This window comes from Python bivittatus, unplaced genomic scaffold (assembly GCF_059951505.1).
Source record: "Python bivittatus isolate LINGU-HERP-01145 unplaced genomic scaffold, Pbiv_v1 ctg000120_np1212, whole genome shotgun sequence".
NCBI lineage: Eukaryota > Metazoa > Chordata > Lepidosauria > Squamata > Pythonidae > Python > Python bivittatus.
Window position 1 is genome coordinate 6,192,552 of NW_028277037.1, and position 16,015 is coordinate 6,208,566.

Here is a 16,015-nt window from a genome sequence, read left to right on the forward strand (position 1 = left end):
GCATGATTTGTCCTGAAGACGATTGTTCTTTTTTTGCCCAAGATTGGCCTATGACTTGAAAATCACACTTTGCAGAGAAACAAGGTTACTAGAGGTAGTCCTCACGTAGTGACTGCCTTGTTTAGTGACCATTTGAAGTTATAACAGTTTAAAAAATAGCTTTGTGACCTATCCTCTCATTTACGACTGTCACAGCATCCCACAGTCATATGATCACCTTTCAGGCACTTAGCAACCATCATGTGTTTATAACCATCGCTGGATACCATGGTCACATGATTGCCATTTGTGTGCTTTGCAACTGGCTGGCAACAAGTAGTGTTAAACAGAGAAGGCAAAAGTAAAATCATAATTCTTGGTCACATGATATTTCACTTAATGACCGAATGGGAAGTGAGGTTATAAGCCCATTGCGGTCACGTGATTTTCTGCTTAGCAACCATGGTGCTTAGCAATGGAGTTGCCAGTCCCAATTGTGGTCACTAAGTGAGGACTACCTGTAATGCACCAGATCACAGAAAGTTTAGAGCCAAGGTTAGCTTGGAGTCCAGATCTGAATTTCTGTTAAACTAAATCTTTAAGCCACTTACTTGCATTTGCCCTCAAACCCAACACTAATATCATTGTGATTTGACTCAACTGAGTTCAATGTAAGCTACAGATCTTTTCTACAACACCAAGCAGATTTTTCACCATTCCCATTGTGACGAGTTTCATCCTGTTCTTGTCAAAAGATTGAGGTTTGCTAAGCCTGACACTTAGATACAGTTGCACAACCAGTTGGCATCGTATTCCAAAACTTGACAGCCAAGTTTAATCCTCTGGTGAATGAATTAATATTTCCAACCAGGAGCAATCTGGAAGTGGCAGCCAAAAGATGCTGTTAGACAGTTGTTAACTCAGCCACTCCTTTACAGCAACTTCTAATTGAGAAACTAGTTTCGCAAATGTTTCTTGGGCTGCCTTACTAGCCAACGGGACATGGTTTGTTGGTTTGTTTGCTTGTTCACAATTCATGCCTCTGTACAGGCTACTATTTTGTGATCTCTTTCAGTACAAATAAATGTTGGTTCCATGATTCTGTTCTTACAAAGGAATGTTGTACGATTATTTCCTTCTAATGAAATCTGTTGACATCCCTTTGGGTTCTAACTTAAATCGCTCACATTTTCAACATCATACCATCAGTCATACCCCACAGCCCATCTAAACAATCCTAAACCAGAGTTCTCCATGGTCCTGAGTCAGCAACCTGAGTATCATATTCTTGACTGTACATGATACACAAGAAGAAACAAGAGCAAGGAGAAAAAGAGGCATGTTTTTTATTTGTTCCCAGAGACACAGTAACATTTGAAGCCCTGAATAAATGAAAGGCCATATTATGTCCACGATGGCCACTGAGATACCCATAAACAAGAAATAAATGTGATCAGTAATTTTTATTTTCTCACAATGGCTGGTTAGATTAGCATCTCACTTGTATTGTTCCCCTGCAGTTTGCAGTTGGAGGCATGCTTTTCCCAACTCAGAGATAGCATTGAATTTTAGGACTAAGATATCATGATTTGATCCGATCCCTCTTTGAAGACATCCAGGTGTATGGCCATCTCCACCTCTTGTGGTGGTGGCCACAAGCTAATACATAAGTTTTGCCTTGTTATCAGCAACAATAGGTTAAGTACCATCTTCTCCTTAAGATGCACTTAGCTTAGGGCAGCCATGTTTGATCTGGGTAATCAATTCTCGATGACTGCAGGGGGATCAAAAAAGTCAAGATGGTGACCACAATCATGCAAAGCATGTAAAAAAGGGGCAGGGTTTTGATTGCATGGCTGTGGCTGCCACCTTGATATTTTTGATCCCACCTTTCTGCAGACACTTTGAGTCATTGTTGACTCCTGTCGACTGCCTGGAGAAGTCCCTGCAGTTTTCTTGGCAAGGTTTCAGAAGTGGTTTGCCATTACCTGCTTTCTAGGGCTGAGAGAGAGTGACTGGCCCAAGGTCACCCAGCTGGTTTAATGCCTAAGGTAGGACTAGAACTCATGTTCTCCCAATTTCTAGCCTGATGCCTTAACCACTACACCAAACTGGCACCAAACATTTGTATTTGGAAAAATTAAATGGCCCTTGGCCCATTTTTAGGATTGAATTACAATTTCAGTCTAGTTCCATGGTCCCTGAGCATATTGGAAACTAAACCTGGGTGTGACTTTAATTTGCTTTTTCTACCACCAATGGAAACCTTTTGAGATGCTTCATTTAATGTTGTAGATAGTTTTCTAGCAGACACACACATATATTTTTATATTTCTCTTCTGGAAAACAAAATTTGCTTCTTGTTCTCACTGTTCCATTTTCTTGAGCAACTTTGACCACTAAATGATAAACTTCTTGAAGCATTTCTTCCACATTTGTGGTTAGGCTTTCCTGTTTAATTGTATGGTTACACAAAAGTTTCTATCCAAATGGCACATTCAGTTGCAAACTTGGCACTTTTTAAATTGTGATTCAGGGGATATCCCTCTCTCGTTTCAGCTGCTACAAATTTAGAAAATGGGCCGGTATCAAAGAAATAAGTTGCTAAAAAATCTGCCTCTCCCCACAGGATATGCTTTCACTTTTTCCTCTTGCTCCTTCACTTTCTGCAGACCAAGAATTATTTTCGGGCATGTATATTGATTTCATGGGGACTGACGCTGCCATTTTTCGCAGCTTAACCAGGCGGAATGCAGTGAGGACCGATCAACACAACTCTAAATGGCTAAGTGGTAAGAGGATCTATTTCACACTCTGTTGACTTTGCTCCCAAAGAAAGGATAAAAAGATTGACTTCCTGTGAAAGTCATTGGCTTGGGCAGAATATTTTATCAAGTACATCAGGAAAAAAACTGATGCTAGAAATTAATAGGCACCACAGTCCTGGCACAAGAGGTTGTTGGTTTATAGAGTTGCAAGCAAAGGACCTTGAGCCTTTGAATCTGCAGCACCGCAAAGTCTTGCTAGAATTACATCAAATTTTCCTTTGTATGAAGAGTTCAGAAAATATTTAAAACAAGAGAAGTCAGTTCAGGCAATGTGTGTGTGTGTGGAGAGAGAGAGAGAGAGAGTGTGTAAATAGAGAGAAAGAGAGACAGACAGGCAGAAGACACACAGACAGACAGACAGACGTGGGTGTCTGCAGGGTATGTTAAAAAAAAGTCAAGACGGCAGCCCAAACTATACCACTGCGACATGTTGTGCGTACAAAATGGGCAGAGCTTTGAAGGCACCATCATGGCTTCCATCTTGACTTTTTTTTACCATACCTTGCAGACACCATGGACCAATGATGTTCTGGTAAATGTTTAACAACCTATTGTGCTGGCTCCATTCCTCTTCCGTGCCATGCTACCAGCTGCCGAACAACTGATCAGCAAGCTAGTAGTAGTGGCTCAGCTCTGTTCTCAATTGGCTCACAAAATTCCAGAAAATTTAACAATTGGCTCTCACAAACTGATGCAAGCTAGCTGCAGCATGTCATTGCCCTGGGCCTAAATTTTTACTCTTCCCCCTACTATCATATCATTCTGGCTTAAATTGTGATTTCTGATTTAGAACTGGAATCTGCCTTAAAAGAGGAAGGGAGGGACGGAGGAAGGACATATGGAATGTTCCTGTTGAAGGTTTGGGCCAGCAAGTCATACCTTTTTCAAGGATCCTCCATTCCTTTTAAAGTTTTTCCTCCCCCCCCCCCAAAAAAGGCCGAACACTGAGCATTTTGTGGCTATAGGAAATGTTAAGTTCTCATTGGACTGTTTTCCCACACTCACCTTTCAGAGAGATATTAGAGCTGACTCTCAGGGTTAAAATCTAGAGAGCACTATGCTGTGGGGTTAGCAGCAAAAATCAGCACCAGTTTTTTATATCAGAACTCATTCAAGCTAACTTTGCTTACTTTAGTATCCTTATTTGTTTAAAAAAATATGAATTTTATAGTCAGGTGGTAGCCAGACAGAGACATGTCTGGATACAGATAAAACAATAAAAGGACTATCTGTAACTTGAAAACAGATTGTCCTTTTCTCCAACCACAAAAAGGAATGTGTCAAATGTGTTTAGCATCAGGGCAGGAGAAAGAAACTCCATTGTATAGACAATGCTATGATTTAAATGAGTTTAAAATCCACATCTGGCCATCTTCAGAGTATTTACACAAATGCATGGAGAACTTCTAAGTTCCATAATGGGAAAGAAGAGAAGGTCCTGGTTGATTGCAGAGGTCCGGTTTGTTAAGCTGTGGTCACAGCACTTAGAGTGATGTTCTCGTTGGTGTGCTTCTTTGTGTTATTTTAGAGCCCACATTTGTGGATGCCCATCTCATCCCAGATGGCACTGACCCTAATGATGCTAAGGTGTACTTCTTCTTCAAAGAGAAGCTGACGGACAACAGTGGCACAACCAAGCAGATCCACTCCATGATTGCCAGAATATGCCCCGTAAGCAAAGATGTGCTTTATATTAGAACAGCTAGAAATCTAAAGTTATGATGTAGTTCTGTTAAATGTGAGTTAAAATAGGGCTCAGGGACAGACCGAACAAGGGAAGCCATAAGTAGATTGTGCCTGATTATGCCAAATGTATCTGCAATGTAGTGTTGATCTGAGTAGCAATCATGTTTATGTGCCTTTTTGCAGCTAGCTCTGTGTATAGCAGTTCTGCTTTGGATCACAAGATATGATTGGAGGGAGTAGCAACACCATACAAAGATATTTGGAAACAGCAAGAAGTAGAGATATGTTTGCAGTTTCTTTGTAGAGCAATAGTGATACCCCTTTGTGGAATAATAGTTGCACTCAGTTTTCAACCATTTCTATCTTCTGGGCATGGACTTGGCCAGACACTATTATTATTCCAACTTGTAGGAAAGAGTTCTTCCTTATTTTTCCTATAGATGCATCATTAAAGTAATAATTTGTCTGTTTAACCTTAGCTTTAGGGACTCACTGGAAATACTATAAATGTAACAGTAAGATGCATTTATTCCATGTAGGAAACTTCAACATTCTACATAAGTGCTAGACGTTTTGGTCTATTATGTTTCCTTTTGACTGGAGACAGAAAACCACTGGGAGACCAGATCTACAATGCATAATGTAGTTCTGTATATACTGTATTGTGGCAGAAGAACCATCATACGTAGCATATTTTCCTTGAATATTTGAATCCCTTTTGTACATGAGATAGTTGAGGTGATGAGAATTGTAATGCAATGATGGTGACATTAATGCTACTATACTGCACTGTTATCGCTGATTTATTTTGGACTAGAAGAGTTCAAGCCAAGATGTCCATCTAATTTTTCATAGTCTATCACTCGTTCCAACTCTTCATTTGAAACTGGAAATCTCTGGATGCCAGTAACAATCACAACTCTTTTACTGGACCTGGGACTTTCTGTCTAAGTCAAGAATTAATATGTCAGATCTAGCCCAAGAACAACGAGGCAATCCAGCCCGGTATAGTTCCTTTATTAGCTTGCACCTAATAGACAGAATCTTGCCAGACTAAACCTATTCCAAAGCAACTAGTGGATATTCCCTGTGAGACTGTAGGGAGGGGCTAGTCTCATCCTCTTCATCTTCTCATGGTCTTGCTGTGGGCTGAGAAAGCGCTTCCTCTGGAATGCTCCCCCTCCCTCCTCGCACATGCCTTCCATTACATAATATTTGGTTTTCACCTCCAGGAGCAGAAGAACTTAAAAGTAGAAACCACATTACTAAAACCTGGTCCAATGCAGTAGTGGTAGAAACCATAAGCAGTGTCCTGCTAATGCAAAAATGCTGGAGATGGACATTTTATTATTTCATCCAGCTGCACAGTAATAATCATGTATTATTACTTATAAAAGGTCTTCCTGCTATATAATTAAAGGAAAACCAAATGTTTAAATATAAAAACCTTCACCACTCTAAATCTTGGCATCTCCTTTGCATATCAAGCACATGATCTAACATTCTGATGAGTTTGGTTTGCTCATTTGCATGGGATGAGCAACAGAACAGATCCTTTGTGCTTTTTAAAAATTTTGTTTTGTTTTTAAGTTGATTAATTTTTGTCAAAACATTGACTTGTGACCTAGACTAAAAAAACTGTTATTTTTTTATTATAAATTTTTGATAAAGTGCCCAGAGATGTTTTTCAGAAGATACTAAATATGATTAAGCCATTGTTGTTCTAATGGAGCCCGGATGATTTCTTAGAAGATTTGGGGCACATTTCTCCTTGAATCATCTATGCCAAAACTTGAAAAATAAGCTTCAAAAGATTATGAGCTGAATATGTGTGTTGTATTTCTGATGACATTATTAGAACTTGGCATCAATAATCTCTTTCAAAGAGTTGGCTGAAAACCAATATTACTTAATGTGCCTATTTCTGCACAGGAAAATGGGAGAGGTTTGAATTCAAATTTCACATTTCAGAACCACTATATGAACACAAATTTAATTATCACTTTGCAATTCAATTTGGCAGTACTGTAAATTAAAAAACAAAGATGGAGAAAAATACAGTAGCAACAAATCTAGGCAAAATTGCACATATTTGTGAAAATAGGTATAAAATGTATTTATATTAGAGAAAACTATTTGCAAAAGAGGTGATTGTTCAGAAGAATTAAAAAACACAAATGCATAAGCTTAGAGAAATCAGCTATAAAGTAACCATTTTAATACAATTTTGTTAAAGAAAACCCTCAAGGTACCCAGACTGGAACTTTATAGATTCCCCAAATGGAGAAAGAAAGAATTTGAAATCAACCTTTGTTAGCAGGATGTGAATTGCTTAATTTATTTCAGTTGATTGATTATTAAACAACAAAAATACAGATGTCTTTTCTACACTAGTGTCATATCAGTTTGCAGGTGGCAATTAGATATTTGAAATTTGCCCAAACAAAATCTTCTTCCTAATGTGTTATTTTCCTATGTACAGGGCATAAAGCTATGTACATTAATTTCCAGCCTATAATAAATCTGTACTCATCTAGATAGGGGGTAATCTTGGAAGGTTGTACCATATTTTTCTACTGCCTGTGTTATTTGACTTTAAAAAGTTTTCTTCAGCAAGGAATCTTGTACCTCGCTTCAATCTCTAATTTGTTTAATTGATCAGTAAGCAAATCTATGTTTCATAATTTAATTCCATATAAAGTATAGTGGGGATTATCTTGAAGTGAAGTAACATATATGTCCAAAACTTAAACAAATCAGAATGTGACATGATGCATCCAAAAAGGAAGAATAGACAGGGAAAAATAAATAATGGTGGACAAAAATCATGTACAATGCTAACTTCTCCAATAGAAACGGGCCTGATAATTCTCCCTGCCCTCCCTACCCCTGTATACGGACAATAAATCTGTGCTTGTAAAACAATTATGTATGTGGGGTGCCAGATTCTTTCATGTAAATACAACCTACCTTTCCACTGGAAATGCCAGTGAAGACATGCCAGGGACAGCCATGTCAGCCTTCCCAAATATGTGGTTGCTTTAGCATTTTGAGAGGTGTTTGTACATGCTAATGTACTTTGCAAAACACTTCATTTTTAAAAAATTAGTCCTAATCCCTGCCAGAAACCACACTTCCACCACCACCACCACCTTCCCACAAAAGAAAAAGAGTTGAAGGAAATATTTGTTTAAATTAACTCCCTCTAAAGCTTAATGACGCTGAAAGTTGCTGGCCAGAAATGGCTGACGCTTCGGTGGTTCGAGTCCAGCCTTCGCATTAAACAGGGTGAGCTCCCGTTTCCTCCCCAGTTCCTGTCAACCCAACAGTTCGAAAACTTACGTGAGTAGATAAATGGGGACTCTCACTCCGGTGGGAGGAAAAATGCTGGTGGCGCCTTGCAAAAAGGAGTTGGGAGCAGTTGCCGGTAAGCGCGAAAAACCGCGCACGCCCAGAAAAAAAAGGTCGCGAAGCAATGGAAACCCCGCCTCCTGCGCTCCCCAGCTGGGCTCTGCCCTAGGAAAGAGGCTCTGGCAAACCACTTCCGAAAAACAATTGCCTTGAAAACTGCAAGGACTCGTCCAAGCAGTCACTGCAGGGTCAGCAATGACTAAGCACAGACAAAATAAAAAAAATTAAAAAAATAAAGTACTCCATTAAAAATGATAATAAGAATAATTCCCACCTGCATTTTTTCCATTGCACAAAAACCACTCTTACTCGTAGAAGTATATGAACACATATACTTATTCCCCTCCCTCCTTCTAGCAGAAACGAAAAGAAGAAAACCAGAGTGGAGGTAAGGTAAGGAGAAAGGGTGACCCCAATGGGAAGAGAGGGAAGAGAGGGAAAATTTGGATTCAGATGAGCAGAGGGGGAAAGGTAACTGAGATCAAAGGGACAAGAAAGAGAGAGGTCAGTATAACGGAAGGGTTAAATTCACCAGGCAAGCAGCCTCTCCATCTTTAAACCAATGTTGAAACATCCACATTTTTCACAGCTCTGACTGTAGTATATTATTTCTTTTGCTTTTAACAGTTTTTAAAAAGTCCCTTCTATCCAGCAAATATAGCAGCAGAAGCATTTGGTCAACTTGATTAATCCCTGATCATGTAAGCTTAGGCGGAAAACAGTATGCATTTCTCTTTGGCCAAATACTTGCTGAAAAATGCTAAGAAACATCAGAATCATTCTTCCTTAATGTTTACATTCTTCTTCTTTTGGCAGAATGACATGGGTGGACAGCGTAGTCTTGTAAACAAATGGACAACTTATTTGAAAGCAAGACTTGTGTGTTCAGTCATGGATGATGATGGCACAGAGACCTACTTTGATGAATTAGGTATAAGGGGGGCATTTTCATAATTTTACTTCATACATGTGTTGTTCAATATATATTATTTGATATTTTATACATTTTTTTCATATATCTCAGAAAATGTGAGAAGAGGAGGATTAAAATGGGCTATTCCATTCTACAACGTTCAGAATCCCCAGACAAGAGAGAAGGCTGATTGTGTATGCTTAAATAATTATAGGTGTTTACACTGCACAGAAATGATTGGTCCTTTCCCAATAGGAAAATGACTCTTACTATATGCGTAGAGCAGAATTACATTCCTTTTAACAGAGTAAAACTTCCTTTCAGGGGTGCATGCATAGGCACAACAAAATATTGGTGACTTGGACAGTTGGCTGTATAGGTAAATAGAACAACGTCAAAGAAGATGTGGCTTCTGATGGGCTTCTGTGCAATTACATTATTTGTGTGCATCAGAAACTCAGTTTGCCAGAAGCAGAGGAATACTGGAAGCTGGCTTGCAATATGGAAAAGTCAGCCTTCAAGCTTGCAGCCGTTTGCCTGTTTAGTTTGATAATGCAGATGTCAGTATAGTAAAAAATATAACCTTTTCAGGAAATCCAGTTCCCCAGGCATTTTCTTACGCACCAGTGAAAATGCAATGTATGATGAGAAAGTTAGCTGGATCCATCTAAAGGTTTACAAGCAGTTCTGCTTCAAATCATTTATTTCTGGACTATCTTTTCTTGTCTCCATTATTTCTCTGTGGTATGAGCTGGCTAACTAGTTATATACCACCCTTAGGTTATAATAAAGCAAGAATCAGTGTCCCTAGTGGTGTATCACAAATGATCTCATTGTCTGCAATCGATGATGAGGTCACTGGTATTTTACTTTCTCCTGTCTCTCTCTGGGGAGGAGTCCAGTAACCTTGTCAGCTCCTCCCCAGCTTTTTTGTTCCTCTTAGCCTAGAATCACCAAAGATCATCCTATCTGAAATGGAGGCAGTCCGCAGATAGGATGATCTTTGGAGATTCTACTAAAGCCTTACACTTGGTGCACAACATGTGTCACCCACAGACACATGGCCACAGAACAGGGAAATGAGGGACTGAGAATGAGCTAAAAATGAAGAAATAGATTGTGAAAGAAGATTGATGCAGGTTCAACTTGAGAGGTATGGATGCAAATGCAGAATTATTGCCATTGAAAAACAGATATTGTGCAACTTATCATAATGATCACATGTCTAATCCAGTCTAACATCTGGGTCCTAACTGTTGATTGGAATTTCAAGGTTTGTTGTAGTAGTAGTAGTAGTAGTAGTAGTAGTACTAGCAGTAGTTTAGAATTCTTTAATTATAGACTGGATTGGACAGGGTAGATTTTCAAGTACTTTGAGATAAGGAATGTTCAGTGTAAATCTGAAGATATGGCTATTCTTGTTGGCTTATTAAACTGCTTAATTTAGTGTTCTGCAAGCCATATAAATGACATATCTAATTTAAGACAGGCTATTACAGTGCAATTTTGTTTCCATTTATTGGTTAAACTACCTTCCAATAGAACAAACACCTGTTCCTTATCAATCCTTATCCTTGAAGCTTTCATGATCTATTTTATAATATTATGTTGGCAAGCGTCTGACCTTTTCTTTAAGCCTCTGCTTACTTTTAGCTGCTTGCATTTCAGTGTATTCTAAAGATAAGTTTGTCTATGACACATTTAAAAAATAAAAGAAGACAAAGATCTGGAAACCACGAAATTGTATTTGTTGATTTATTTGGTAACTGTATTTTTCTCCCTACAGAGGATGTTTTTCTACTAGAAACAGATAACCCAAGAACAACACTTATATATGCCATTTTCACAACCTCCAGGTAATCCTACATATTTATGATAAGAAAAACTTTAAATTCAGATTTTCATGGGCATGGAAGACATATGGTGATGTGATTCCTATTAAGATGTATCTCTAGATATGTTTTGTATTCTAAGATGTTATCTTGGACAACTTCTAAAGAATGTTCTCATGAAGCCTTTTAAGTATAATATTAAAGGCAACTGTTTTCAATATTGCCAGAAATTAAATTATCATTTGGCAGTGATTATTTTATTATATAATAACATCTGCATCTCCTCATCAAAGGTGATGTTCCCATTTCCCAGAATCTATTTGTGGGTACAGATTTGTGTTTCTTGCAGTAATAGAAGAGAAATTTGTTTGGTTAGCATTAACGTTTACACTTCCTGGACTTTTGCACAAATGGGAATAAAGTTGTATACAAATGTCTTCATTTGTCCAAATTCTGTGATGCACTTAGCACCTAAACAAATCCATGCGAAGTGTCTGTATGTTAATGAACCGTGCACACAAAACCACATGATGTAAAGAAAAAAAATCACTTACAAAATGCGCATACCATATTAGAAACACTTTGCACAAACATGTGCTTTGAATCTCTGATGTGTATTTTTGCTTACAAAAATACTGGAATCCTTGTGAAAAGTTTTGCAAGAACATGTTTTAAAGGGGAAAAAAACACCTTGCATATTGAAAGGAGACACAGCAAAAGGAAAGTTATAAAGGAAGAAAAAAGACACATAAGAACGTAATTAATATTCATCATCCTGAATGCCTTAAGAATCTCTCTTAAACGTATATTGTATGTTTCCTCTGGCCTACATGAGCATGAAACTGAGCAAACTCAGGGAGGCAGTGAAGGACAGGAAGTGGATGATGTGAATTTTCACTTGGCATCCAAGCAGTCATTAAAAAAGCTTCACTGGAATAGCTGAGCCTCTCTCTTGGGTTCCATGAAGAGCCAGAAGGAAGTTTAACAGTAGAGATGGGGAGATATCATTTTTCTGACCATTTGATTTAATTTGGAAATCGGTTTGATTAATTCATGTAGTGGGGTAGGAAATGGGATACAACCATATAAGTTGGATAAACAAAGGCAACACAGTGTCCTGCAGATACTTTATCTGCCTCTACTCGGTTTATTCAGATTCAGTTTCTTTTGCCACAAACCCACAGATATATTTTAATACATGTTTAAAAAATAACTCTGAAGTTGATGTACAGTATAATTTGTAGTAGAGACTGTAATGGATTACATTTGGCAGCCATACCTTTGATTCCATCTCCAAACTTCAGGAAGATGTTACCACAAGGAATTATAATCAATTTAATGAAGTAACATATTCTGAATGAATTAACTTCATAGGCAAAACCAGACAAAAGACATATTATTTCAGATGCACATGCGTGTGTGCACACACACACGCACACAGACATTTTTCATATTGATTATTATTTGATGGAGATGAATAGTTAATTTTGATACAATAGGTTATGACACAGATACATTGTGATGTTGTGACAATACTGAGCATATTCAGCATACTGAGTAAGATCAAAATCACATGCTTTTTGAGAGACAGAAGGGCCAATGAGGTTGTAATCTTAATGTCAGGATAATTTCCAAATGTCAAAATAGACTGGATGTTTAAAAAATTAAACTGAGAGAACGCTAGCACAAGCTCTCTTCATAAATTTACAAAATAGATAAACAAAGCATGTAAAGAGAAGGATGGTGTGTTTTCTCCTTTAGATTAATTCTTCTTCCAGGCATGAGGTTAACTGTGTGTGGGAGTGATGAAATGTAATATTAGAACATTTAAAGGCTAGCAGCATCTGTAACAATTTGGGGATGCCAAATTAATGACATCTGTCACATCATGTCATTATGCAACTGGTAGTTAGATGATGACATAATGATATGTGATGCAAGTACGTAAATTATATCATTTGCTCAGATCGTCATCATGAAATTAGTCATATTGACATGATTACAAACCCCCCATCAATAAAAAGGAGTTGGTTACCTCCTCTGTCATAGCATTTCAATTGGCTCTTGTAATTTAACTAATTCACCAGGGCATAAGCAAGAAATATCCAGAAACATGATTGCGTTCCTGGAGAGGAAGGCTCATGAAGATGAGCTGATATCAAATCCTGAAAATTCCTGGGCATCTAGTTAGCAAGTCTGTGGAATCATCCCAAAGACAACGACCAGGAAGGAGCATACGTAAGGAAAGAGTGATCTATCTAGTTCACTGCGAGTGTGGACTGTCCAGTTCTTCAACAATTGACAAGTCACAATCTTCACTGAAAAGAAGGAGGAATTTATAGGAGGCCCTATGGTCTTGAAAGCCAAAATTAAGAGAATTAATTGATTGAATTGATTTACTGATTGAAAGCTTGCATGTTTTAAGCAGGCAATAATGATTTAGAGATGGTGTTAGCAAGACAAACAAGAAAAGAGAATGAATGCATCTTGTTGGTTTACTGTTTTCCTTTCTTTCCCTAGTTCTGTATTTAAAGGCTCAGCAGTCTGTGTGTATCACTTGTCCGATATCCAGCGAGTGTTCAATGGACCATTTGCACACAAGGAAGGGCCAAACCATCAGCTCATTCCCTATCAGGGAAGAATTCCTTATCCACGACCAGGGACTGTAAGTGTCCATAATCAAATTATCTTTTGATGTATTACCAAGCATTGTCTGAATGTGTGTGTGTGTATGGAATGTAGAAGAAACCACCTTCTGTTAGACAAAAAATATCACCACCGGTACCATTGGGGTCAAACTGCTGCTGCGTTACATGATTTACGCTTTACTGAATGCTTCCACGTACACAGAAAACAACCCTGCCTTGCACATGGGAAACAGATTGGCTGAGACATCACTGGGGCTGCCTGAAGTTTATGTTATACTAAGCACATATTCAGACATGGAAAGGATAATGACCTGTGGTTTACTAGTGGAATTTATAGAGGTTCATTCAGATTGAGTTCCACCATCTTTTAATCTAAAACCATATGTGCAAGTCCTTTAAAACCAGCAAGATTTGATTCTGACTGAATTGGCTTGCTGGAGTTGGATGAAATATGTCCCATCTTACATTTCTTGTTACTGTTCATCAAGGAACAAAGTGCATCCTGAAAGTCTCATGGGGCCTTCAAGCAAGCCTTTTTGTCCTACCCTACCCCACCCCACTTCTCCACAGAGTGGAAGGAACAAAAAGATTGTCCTTTTTCTTGCTTTTAGAAGGAGGGGGATTTAAGGGACAAAATATATGCCTTTTGCAGGTGTTAAGGTACATCTTTCATTCCTTAGCACACATGAAGTCTTTTCCATGAATAGGTTTGGTTTGGATTTGGGCCTGAACTTGCTGTGCAAAGCTTAATGTGTCCCTCACCTAATGGAAGTTGCACACTCTTGTAGATGGTGAAGATCACTGGACCAGTTCTCTAGCTCCCAAGTTAGGAGAAGACAATTATTTTCAGTGGTTTTTTCCTAATGGAATGGAACAATGACATTGTAGCTGTCCACCAAGGTCATCCAATTTATTTACCAATAACCTGCCTTCCTTTTTCTTAGTCCTAAGGGAACCTCCAGTAATAGTTTAGTGATGTCAGAGAGGAAAACTGCACATCCTTGTTAGCAGAGATCAGTTGATTAGCAATGAGAGCTTTGCTGAAGAACTTGTTACTGAAGCATAATGGTTGTTAATGGCACAAAGGATTAAAACAATTTGATTAGCTCAGGCAGATCTTATTCCTTCTTTTGGAGGGGAGGAACCTCAAGGATGAAACAGCATAAGATCCAAGTGAAATGTAACTCCCTTTTGTCTCAACCTTAGCAGTTCAGTTTCATATGAAGATAAATGAATGTATACACTGAGGGTTATAAGAGATAAAAGCTGAATAAAAGATAATGGTAATTCAGTTGCTTTGCTTGCATTCCAGAGATTAATTGTTTTTATAGACTTTTTGTAGGGTATAAATGTAGTGGATCATTTTACAAGGAAGTTTATGAGCCTGGGATTAGTCATATGTGCTTTTCTGGTCTTCCCATAGGTATTTGGTTGGCCACAAAAACTTTTGGTCTGAGCTAGCATGACTCCTTATGTTCTTAAACAACTTAATTTGCACATTAAGAGCAGAGCTTAGTCCAAAAAGAGACTTATACTGTCTTCCAAAACATGTGCATTTCATTGAAAAAAATGAGATTTATAAGATATATCTAACTGGATGGTTGGAACATTCTTAAGCACATCATTTAGTAGTGATTTTTTGAGGTAATACAGTGTGTATGAGTTAGGCAGATGTCATCACTGAATCCCTTAATTTTAGAAACTCTTTTAATACAATTTAGCCATGCACACATTAAGCAAAAGCCTGCTATGAAAGTACTTTGTAAGCATAATATAACAAAAGAAGTAAAAAAAAAACCCTATCAACACCAGCAATCCCCATCCTGCTTGAAGTTTTAATCTAATCCTGACCTTTCATACTTTTCTAAAAATGGTAGCCAAATGCACTTTAACAAATGGTAAGGAAGCTGCCTTCCCTTAAACCTCCCTGACACTTAAGCATTGTCCTTTATCTCCAAGAGAAAATTGTCCAGCAGCTTACCTAGGAAGTAATTCCAAACCGATTACCTCTGAGGTCCAAAGATTGACCAAGTATCAACCAAGTAACTAGGTTTTAGCCTACTGTGGAGCATGCAACTGGCGTCTTCATTCAGACCAGGACTTTGTACATTAGAAGGGAAGGTTGAATACATTCCACACCCACATCTTCCTTTCCATAATGTGCCCTGCTCTCCTGATGGGATTACCTTATGCCACAGATGGGACATCACATGCTTTCCCTCCAGTGAATACAAATAAGAGGGTCAACTGTACACTATGTAATAAATATGGGCTTGATCCTCATCATCTATTCTTGGGGGTCCCTTCTAAATGATGTTATAGAACATCTCACCTAGAAAGAGCCACTGTGGTGTAGTGGCTAAGAAAGTAAGCATGAACAAGGATTCCATTCACATCCAGAGACAAATGTGTACAATGTTACTAGCCCTATCTTACAGGATCGATGTGAAGGTTCCTGCAGAAATATATCTGAAAAGGTGTGAACACTAAATTGATATCATAAAACCACAAAGAGCTATGAGAAGTAGTAGGATATGTTATTATGTTACAGAAATGTTATGAGATGAAGATGATAGATAGATAGATAGATAGATAGATAGATAGATAGATAGATAGATAGATAGATAGATTTGCTATTCTTAGTAACTATTACTACCAATGCTACAATTATCACCATAGCAAGAAATCAGTCTCTTGGTAGAGAAAGAGAGAGTGTCT

The 16,015-nt window shown here is 38.1% G+C and overlaps 1 protein-coding gene across 2 annotated transcripts in view; it reads left to right on the top strand.

Moving 5' to 3' along the window:
* SEMA3C (semaphorin 3C) overlaps positions 1-16,015 on the top strand; it is a 158,659-nt gene that overhangs the window by 109,055 nt on the left and 33,589 nt on the right. For both annotated transcript variants that reach the window (XM_088134903.1, XM_088134904.1), the window contains exons 7-11: positions 2,652-2,771; positions 4,336-4,478; positions 8,721-8,835; positions 10,604-10,673; positions 13,170-13,314. In XM_088134903.1, the coding sequence (XP_087991029.1) occupies positions 2,652-2,771; positions 4,336-4,478; positions 8,721-8,835; positions 10,604-10,673; positions 13,170-13,314 (593 nt within the window). The remainder of the gene's footprint in view (positions 1-2,651; positions 2,772-4,335; positions 4,479-8,720; positions 8,836-10,603; positions 10,674-13,169; positions 13,315-16,015) is intronic.